The following is a 9163-nucleotide window of genomic DNA, read 5'->3' on the forward strand; positions in this document are numbered from 1 at the left end:
TAGCCAAGAAGCCATATTTGAGATGATCTCCGGATCCTTTAAAGTGTTTTTTTAAATGTTTTTTGTGTTTGTTATTGTACTAGTTGTTATTTTTTAAAATGTTTTATCTTTAAAAATGCATTAAAATAATTTATTTTAAAAAAGAAATATTTTTTATAAAAACACAAAATTTAAAGTAATTTTTTTTTTTTTAAAAGGCGCCCTGTAATTGCATAAATAAATGCATTTTGAATTGATATTTTTTAAGGTACTTTTAAATAATTCTAATATATTAATATTGAAAAAAAATTAATATATTTTTAATTAAAAAAATATTTTACAAAAACATCATCGCATTAATAATTGTACACTAATAGTTTGGGCCGGGTGTGTAACGCTTAGTGTTGGGCCTGAATAGATTGGCTCGCCTGACGTGTTCCATTTCCGTAGCATAGGTTTATGCCGTGCGCGCACACACCTACTGACCTGCTTTCCGTCCTATCTCTTTCGGCTTCATGCAAGTAGACATAGGGCTACTCTTTTTCTTTTTCTTTTTCTTTTTTTGAAAATAACAATATTGTTAAAAAAAAAAAAACTGTGAACATATAGATTTTATTTTAAAAATGTTTTTTTTTTTTAAATTTGAATTTGATTTTTTTTTTCAAATTAAGATTTTTTTGGTGTTTTTATATAATTTTGATGTGCTAATATTAAAATAATTTTTTTAAAATAAAAAAATTATTTTAATATATTTCTAAATAAAAAATATTTTAAAAATTCATCTTTTAATTGACATAGTTTATGCAAGCTGAGGTACAAAGGTTGCTCCTTTCTTTGTCCTTATTAATACATGTAGTTGTGAGTTTGTCCCTTAAAAGAAAACGTTATCAATTTTGCTAGTGATGATATGATATGACAACCGAGACAGGTTAGGATTAAGTTTGGAGGCATGTTGATTTTTTAAAAAAAAGTATAATTTTTTTAAAGTTTAAATTACATCTTTAAAAATTAAAAATACATATTTTTCATATGGACCTCATAAAAAAAAAATCAAAGCCATCTCCAAATCTTTTCAAGAGTTACGAGTCAAATATATTTTTAGATCAAAACTCATTATTTGACAATTTGTTCAAATACACTACAATTTTTCTAAAAGGCCAATCCCTCGATCAAGAGACAATACTGATAGCCTGGAGTCAAGAGTTGAACTCTATAAATTCCATATCTCATCCCTTTTTTTTTGTTTTTTTTTTTAAATCTTTTCAAATCATAACACATGAAAAAAAATACCTATTTGATGAATGTGTTATATGACCTATTTATATCGCCGTTATTAACGCTATATAGATCATGAGAAAAAAATACCCAAACTAAATTTAGCCATTTGGTTTCCATGATCCAATCTAACCTTGTCATGTAACAGAAGAGGGGACGATAAATTATCTAGGTGGTGGTCCAGTGGTAAAAGCTTGGGACCAAGATGTTTGCTTTCTCTGTGGTTTTAGGTTCGAGCCCTGTGGTTGCTCATATGATTGTCACTGGAGGCTTACATGGTCGTTAACTTCAGGGTCTGTGGGATTAGTCGAGGTACGCGCAAGCTGGCCCGGACACTTTCATTAAACTAAAAAAATAAAAAAAAGGGACGATGAGCATTGCAAGTCTAAGCAGCGATCAATGGATGGGGTGGTCAGATCAGGTCAACGTACCAGCCCCTGCTACAAACAAGCCACAATTAGCGGGGACTACACACAGCTAGCTCGCTGTGGGGGAACTGATTGCTTTTTTTTTCTTTTTTTTATTCCTGTTGTTTTAATTTGTGCAATATTTAATTAATTACAGTTATATTGTCATAATTTAGAACTTGCTCTTGCTAGTAAACGGCAGGGATAAATATTTTTGGTTGAGTTAGGTTTTTATTTTTAAAAATAACTAATTTTTTTTAAAAAAAAAATTCAAAATCAATATCAGTACAACCTGATTAATTTTGATTCGATTAAGTTCAGTTTATACGGTTAAAAAACTAGAAAACAAAAAAAAAAATCAAAAGTTTAAACACAATAGCTTATAAATTTGTTGAACTCAAAACAAAAACGACACAATTTCTTCCATCTCCTAGAGATCAAATTCAAATTGATTCAAAATATCCACCGGATCTCACAACAAAAAATATAAATCAGAAAGTGACCGAAGGATAAAATCTCGGACACTAGCGAATGGGATTTCTCTTCTGTTATAGCTTCTGCGCAAATAGTGAGTTTATAGACCCTTTTACTTTAACTGGAACGAAGTCGCTATCTTGATTCATGAGTCGAAAAGCACAATGACTTGCAAAGAAAGAAGGAGAGACAGAGCGGGGGAGGGGGGGGTGTCGTCGTTTGCTTTCATTAGGGTTAGAAGAAGTAAGTTTCAATATTTGTATCCTTTGGTTTTTTTTCTTTTCTAATTGGTTTATTCCATTTATTTTGACAATTCTTTTTTTTAATTAATCTGTTTTTTAATTGGGTAATCACTCGCAATTTCTTCATAGGATGCCTCACTAGCTATGATTGCACTTTTGGTAATTTTTTAATAAAAGCCTATGCCAATGGAGGCGCGTGCTATGCTCGTGAACGCCGTTCCTTTCTTTTGCAGGGGAAATTATGGATTTTTTTTTTTTTATCAAAGAAATATGAATGGATTATAGCATCCCTTATCCTGCTGCTATTTTAAAGAGAGAACTGCGATGCTATTTTCTATACCATACAAAATGATTGCACTCTGTTGTTTTTTTGTCATCTTCTGATCAAATATCTGTCGTGTAAGTGCAGTTTCGATCAATATAATTCGGAATTTGACCAGTTACAAACCGACGAGGTCATATAATGTCGGAATATGTTCAGGCCATTCTTATTGCCCCACGCACCCACTACACATGTTCCCTCCCATTAAAGGTACGAAGGAAATATATTTATAGCTATGAGGACAGGCTTATTCAATTATATGAACTAAAATCTTTTTTGAAATTTACGATTTTGCTGGCAAAGCTTCGGGTGACTATGAATGTTTTTTTGTAGCTAACTTTTGGAACCCCGAATTGCCCTGCCTTAAAATTAAGAGCATTATTGAATAAAAAAAAACTTAAGAATATATATATATATATATATATATATATATATATATATATATATATATATATATATATATATATATTCGTATTCGCCGATCGATCTACCAGATATCAAGGGAAAAAGGCTTGTTCAAAGGAGGGAAAAAATAAAAAAGGTGCTAGAGGCTGTGCTAATTAAGTGAGATTTATTCAAATAAATTTATAACAGTGGTATATAATTTTAATCTTGATTGATATCCGTATTTTGAATATTAAAAGAGAAAGTTATTATAAACTCATGTTTTTTTTTTTTTAAATATATATGGTGTTACTGCTATAGCCTATAGCATTTGGCAAATTAAAGATGAGTATAAAATAGTCTCTCTAAATTTACAGAAAAATCAAATAGTGATTTTAAAAACTAATTAATTAGCTGGTTTTTTTGGTCCATTTTATTATTTAATTAAAAAAATAAAATAAAAATAACTTAAAAAATAAACAGACATTATGAAAAGATTGGTAAAATATTTTTTTAAAATAAATTAATTTTAAATTAAACACGATTAACAATAATCAAACTGCAAAAACTATAAATTATTAAGTTATGAATAAATTGTTGGAAAGACCTGAACTATGATTTCCTATATCAAATACTTCAACCAATTATTCTATCCATGTAGTTAAATCCCTAGTAAATTAATCGCCCGTGATAGAGTTAATTAGGGTTAAGATAAAAACAAAAGGCAGGAAAATTGACAGTATCTGGGAAGACATGTGCTCGATTTGTCCATACACGGGGAACAGCACACTATATTATATTATATTAAAATATTTTTTTAAAATATTTTCTTTCTTGTCAAATCCAGTTTAAAAATAAAATAAAATATTAAGATAGGTTCTTAGGATAATTGAAGTCCAGCAATTAAGAATTAAGAATTTTGTTCATTAAACTGTGCGATCGATAGAATGTTTTGTAACTTTGTTATTACCTGGTAGCCACCTTTGCGGATCAAAGGTAATCCTCCATATATAAATGAAGTAGCATATATATTAAATTTAACAGCAACGTGCACAACATAATTGCAGACATTTTTTAAGCTCTCAATCTTTGGATCCTCCAATGAAAATCTAAATATATTCCTACTGTCTTGGTCCAGTTAGATAAAATATCACGCCATTTATTGCAATTCAGTTCATCCACAACAAAATCCAGAAACCAGCTAAGACGGCATGGCAAACTCGACAAAGTTTAAGATTGATTTGTTTGTGCTCCGAACAAACATGTCTTTCGATTTGAATTAAAATGTCGGCCGCATGCTCCGGCACTGGGCATGACACTTTACTTTTAGTTAATCAACTTCACACCGATTCTTATCCACTTAACTGCTTACCAAGGCAGCAAGGTTTTCATAATCTCGAGATGGAGCCATTAATTTGCTTTATACTTTTCCCATTTATAATTAAAGTGTCTTTTATGAATTATTATATGCTGATCAAGAGTTCTATATACAGTACCTCTCCTTTCCTTTCTATTTAATTAAAGCCAAGACATGGAAGATAAGTAATCTGTTAGTCTACGTGCACTTTAATCTCTCTCTCTCTCTCTCTGTTTTTTTTTTTTTTTTAATAATTGTAAGTCGTTAATTGCCGCTAAATTAGAATAATCAAACAGAACCTCCTTAATTTGGTACCTGTCTAAATCAAAGAGTTATAAAGATTCTAAATAATATATAAAGATAAGTATTGATGTATGTATATTCTATCCATTTTCTTAATATTTGAATTCCATTAATTAATGATACGGTCAAATTGATCAAATATCAAAATCCAACCCTTCATAAAATCGTTATATATAGTAGTTTTGAAAAACTAAAGCTGACCTTTCAATCCTAATAAACAGAATATCACTTACGCAATGAGAACTTAGACGGCGATAATATTAATGAACTTCGAGGAAAAATGCAGATCAGCTCCTTGAAGACTTTCTATCGTGCAGAAACTGTAATGTCTAGAGACAGTCTTTAATTCAATTAAAGCGACAATTATGCAACATCAACACCATATATCTTTTAGAAATTTCAAACTAGATTGCTAAAAATCAAAACAGAAGTCGTTGGGAATTAAGAAATAGCTAGCAAAAAGAAACAAGTGATATCCAATCCACCAAACCCTTGAATTTTTCACATATCCGCCCCGAGGCCTTACGCCTTGGACAAATTTGATCTCCATTAATATAATATAATCACTCCATAGAATACACCAGTAAACAAAGTCTATAAAGAAAGAGAGGGAGAGCGTGCAACCACGACTGAGACAAAGAGCACCACGTTAGTAGCGGCCAATGGTCGGTTGGTAATGTTCACTAGCTGCACATACAGTACTCTCTTGAACACAGAACACCCTCCCTTTCAATCCAAGTCTCTCTTTCTTTAGCACTCAAAAAACTCTAAAGCTAAAGCAAAACCCCATAACCCTCTCATCAATATTTTTGTGCCAAAACTAATCAAAGACTACGAATTACTTTCTCCTTCTCTCTCATATCATGAGGAAGCTTTGTCCAAATTTTGATCGTGAAGATGGGCTCGACACTGTTCTCGAGGTTCCAATCCCTGAAGAAATGTTTGCTTCTAACAAGCATGGTAATAGGTCATGGCAAAACATGAAAGCCTGGATGAGACCACACAACGAAAGGTCCATGACAACTCGTTTTGGAGGCAAAAACACTGAGATTCAATTCTTGCTTGGTGTTGTTGGTGCTCCATTGATCCCACTTCCCATCCTCTGTGATCACCAGTTCATCAACCGTAACATCAAAGACCACCCTATTGTAAGACCGGTTAATCATTTCTAATGATTATTTCTCAGAATCAAACGTCTGGTCTTGTCGAAGAGTTTTTTTTTTTTTTTGTGGTTGATTGTTAAAGTTTATTGAGTTTTTTTTGTTAATCTCTGTATATATTTGTTGTACAGGAGTCATCAATGGCAAAATACATAGTGCAACAATACATAGCAGCAGTGGGAGGAGAGAGAGCTCTGAATTCAGTGGACAGTATGTATGCAATGGGGAAAGTGAAAATGGTAGCATCAGAATTTTGTGCAGGCGAAGGGAGTTTGAACAACAATAAGACGCTGAAAGTGAAGAATCAGAAACATGGAGGTGGAGAAATGGGAGGGTTTGTTCTATGGAAGAAAAGACCTGATTTATGGTGCTTGGAATTAATGGTTTCTGGGTGCAAAATTAGTGCCGGCAGCGATGGTAAGGTGGCTTGGAGACAAACCCCATGGCACCACTCTCATGCATCTAGAGGCCCACCTAGGCCTCTCAGACGTTTTCTCCAGGTAAAAACCCACGAATCTAATGGTTAATATCTGACATTCTTATGAGTACTTAGGATTTCATTCACTGATTTTCATGGCTCTGTACTTCTTAATTGGCTTTTCCTGACTGTTAGTACTGCTGGATGCTACGGTTACAGCTATCCAACTTCTAATCTTTTGGGGTTTCCTTAGACTTTTCAGAAGAAGAAAAGGGCCGGCGCATGAATTTTATGTTCACATCAATTCATCAATTTTCCACTTGAGTTCCATTTCATTTGGTTTTTCTAAAAGAAGAGAAAGGGCCATGGCATGATTTTTATTTTTGACTTTACTGTGGGACCTAGCCTACCAAATTTCTCAATTATCAGGGCTGTTGTTTTCCGCTTTGGCCAAATTTTGAGGGGGGGGAAAGTCTCAAGTATAATAGTTCTTAATAATCAAGAAAAATCATTGAAGTTTTCAGCCAACTTTTAGATAATCGAGGCCCAAATTCTAGAAGGGTAAAACAAACTGTTGTTTTTAAACGGAGCCCAGTAAGAAACATACAGGCCGTAAGCCCATTAATGGAACCCAATCTTTTTTAAACAGTCATCTTGCATTTTTTTCCCCATTGAATCTCGCAATTTTTATATTCAGAACATCTTTCTTTCTTTCTTTCTTTCTTTTTTATTAATGATGAAATGAACATGTTGCCTTTTGTTCCTTCAGTTCTATGAGCATGACCTTCCATGATACATTTTCATCCTGCTTTCACAGATTCTCATATTTTAAATGATAATCAACAGGGTCTTGATCCAAAATCTACGGCCAACTTATTCTCCAATTCTGTTTGCACTGGCGAGAAAACAATCAACAATGAGGATTGTTTCGTGCTAAAACTTGAAGCTGACCCCTCGTCGCTAAGAGCAAGGAGCACTAGCAATGTAGAAATAATTAGGCACACAGTATGGGGCTATTTCAGCCAAAGAACAGGTTTGTTGGTTCAATTAGAAGACTCTCACCTTCTAAGAATTAAAGCCCCAGGCAATGACAGCATTTTTTGGGAGACCACAATGGAGTCATCAATTCAAGACTACCGAACCATAGATGGGATTAACATAGCATACAAGGGTAGAACTTCGGTCTCGTTGTTCAGGTTCGGTGAGACCTCAGAAAGCCATTCAAGGACAAGAATGGAGGAGATTTGGGCTATTGAAGAGGTTGATTTTAACATAAAAGGATTGTCCATGGATTGCTTTTTGCCACCTAGTGATTTGAAGAAAGAAGAAGAAGTGTGTGATAATGTTGCGATTAGCAACAGTGCAAGATTACCTTTCAAGTTTCGATCAGCTTCTTCTAGGATTTGTGTATCTAAGGTTGTAGCTATCGATGATGTTGATGACTCGGATGAAATTTACGATGAAGACGAGGATCGCGAATAGTTGTAGATTTTTGTTCTTTCCGTGTAAATATATCAATCCAGCTATATGCACTTTAATTTTGTATTTTTTTTCTCTTCTCTTTGCTTGATCAACTGGCTACACAGGAACGGGTAACGGTAGAGCTTAACATTTTTCCATTCTCAATTAACTGTATATTGTTGGACTTTTGAGGGGCTTTCTCCAACTGCTAATTTTATAATCAAAACTTTTGTTTTTAAATTAAGATTCAACTTATAAAATCTCATCTTCGGAGAAAATCCAACAATCTTCAATGTTATATCCTAAAAATTTACTTTTACATTTACTTTATCGATTAAAATCTTAAGTTAAGCAATTCAGGATATATGATAAAAATTTGAGATTAAAAGATTTGCTTTCTATATGATCTCAAATTCGAGCCTGTGATTGTTATGATAGCCACTAGAAGTTTACATAGTTGTTAATTTCAGAGCCCATGGGATTAGTCGAGATGCGTGCAAGCTGACCCAGACACCCACATTAAAATAATAAAAAAAACCTAAGATTTCCTTGGGATTTTTTTTTTATTGGTTTTATGTCATCTCATTAGACCCCCTTCACCGTGATGAAAAACAAGAACACTTTCATTTGATCAAAACAGAATAAAATTGAAGGTTTAGTGAGCTAAGAGAACAATTACAGAACTTCATCGTACAACTATCCACATCATCGAGGATGTGTCGAGTTTTTCTGCTTTTGAAGGAAAAATAAAATCTCAAATATCCATTTGATTATACAAACTGCAGGACCTATTTGGTATCCATGCCAAGAAACCCCTAAACTAGTTTTCTAGGAGATGCTTTATATTACCAAGTTTTTATATAGTTGTTGTCACATTTTTCAGTCTATACCCCAAATAATCCATAAATGTGTGGACTTATATATGCATTAATATTTATATATCTTGTAGCCTTATTTTCCACCTTGAGAAGCTAGCTTTTCCCACCAAAATCTTGTAAAAAAAATTAATTTTTGTTTAAAATATATATCATTCTCAAAAGTATTTTTTATTTAAAAATATATTAAAATATTTTTTATATATTTTTAACATTAGCATATGAAAATCATTTAAACACTAAATGGTGATTTAAGTCTTGTCTCTATCAATCATTAGTATTTAAATTTTGAGGTGAAATCAAATCACAATAAAAATCGAAAGTTTTTTGAAATTAATGATAAGTTAATCTTTTCGTTCAAGGCTTCAAGCAATCGTTTAATGTTCCTAATAACATCATTCCACTACGAAGAAGAAAGGAAGAGTATAAAGAGAGGGAGCAGATTAAAATTTACTAAACCTTATATTTTCTCAGTTAGCCCCTCAATGCTCGAGAGATATATCAAT

General features: G+C 32.6%; 1 protein-coding gene across 1 annotated transcript; it reads left to right on the top strand.

Annotated features, from left to right (window-relative positions):
* Positions 1 to 5185: 5185 nt before the first annotated feature.
* Positions 5186 to 7947, top strand: LOC7490355 (uncharacterized). Its single transcript, XM_002315150.4, has 3 exons — positions 5186 to 5891; positions 6035 to 6403; positions 7168 to 7947. Exons 1-3 carry the CDS (start codon positions 5607 to 5609, stop codon positions 7801 to 7803), a joined length of 1290 nt encoding a protein of 429 aa, XP_002315186.3. The 5' UTR covers positions 5186 to 5606; the 3' UTR covers positions 7804 to 7947.
* Positions 7948 to 9163: the final 1216 nt, after the last annotated feature.

The sequence above is a fragment of the Populus trichocarpa genome, chromosome 10 (genome assembly GCF_000002775.5).
Source record: "Populus trichocarpa isolate Nisqually-1 chromosome 10, P.trichocarpa_v4.1, whole genome shotgun sequence".
NCBI classification, from domain to species: Eukaryota; Viridiplantae; Streptophyta; class Magnoliopsida; order Malpighiales; family Salicaceae; genus Populus; species Populus trichocarpa.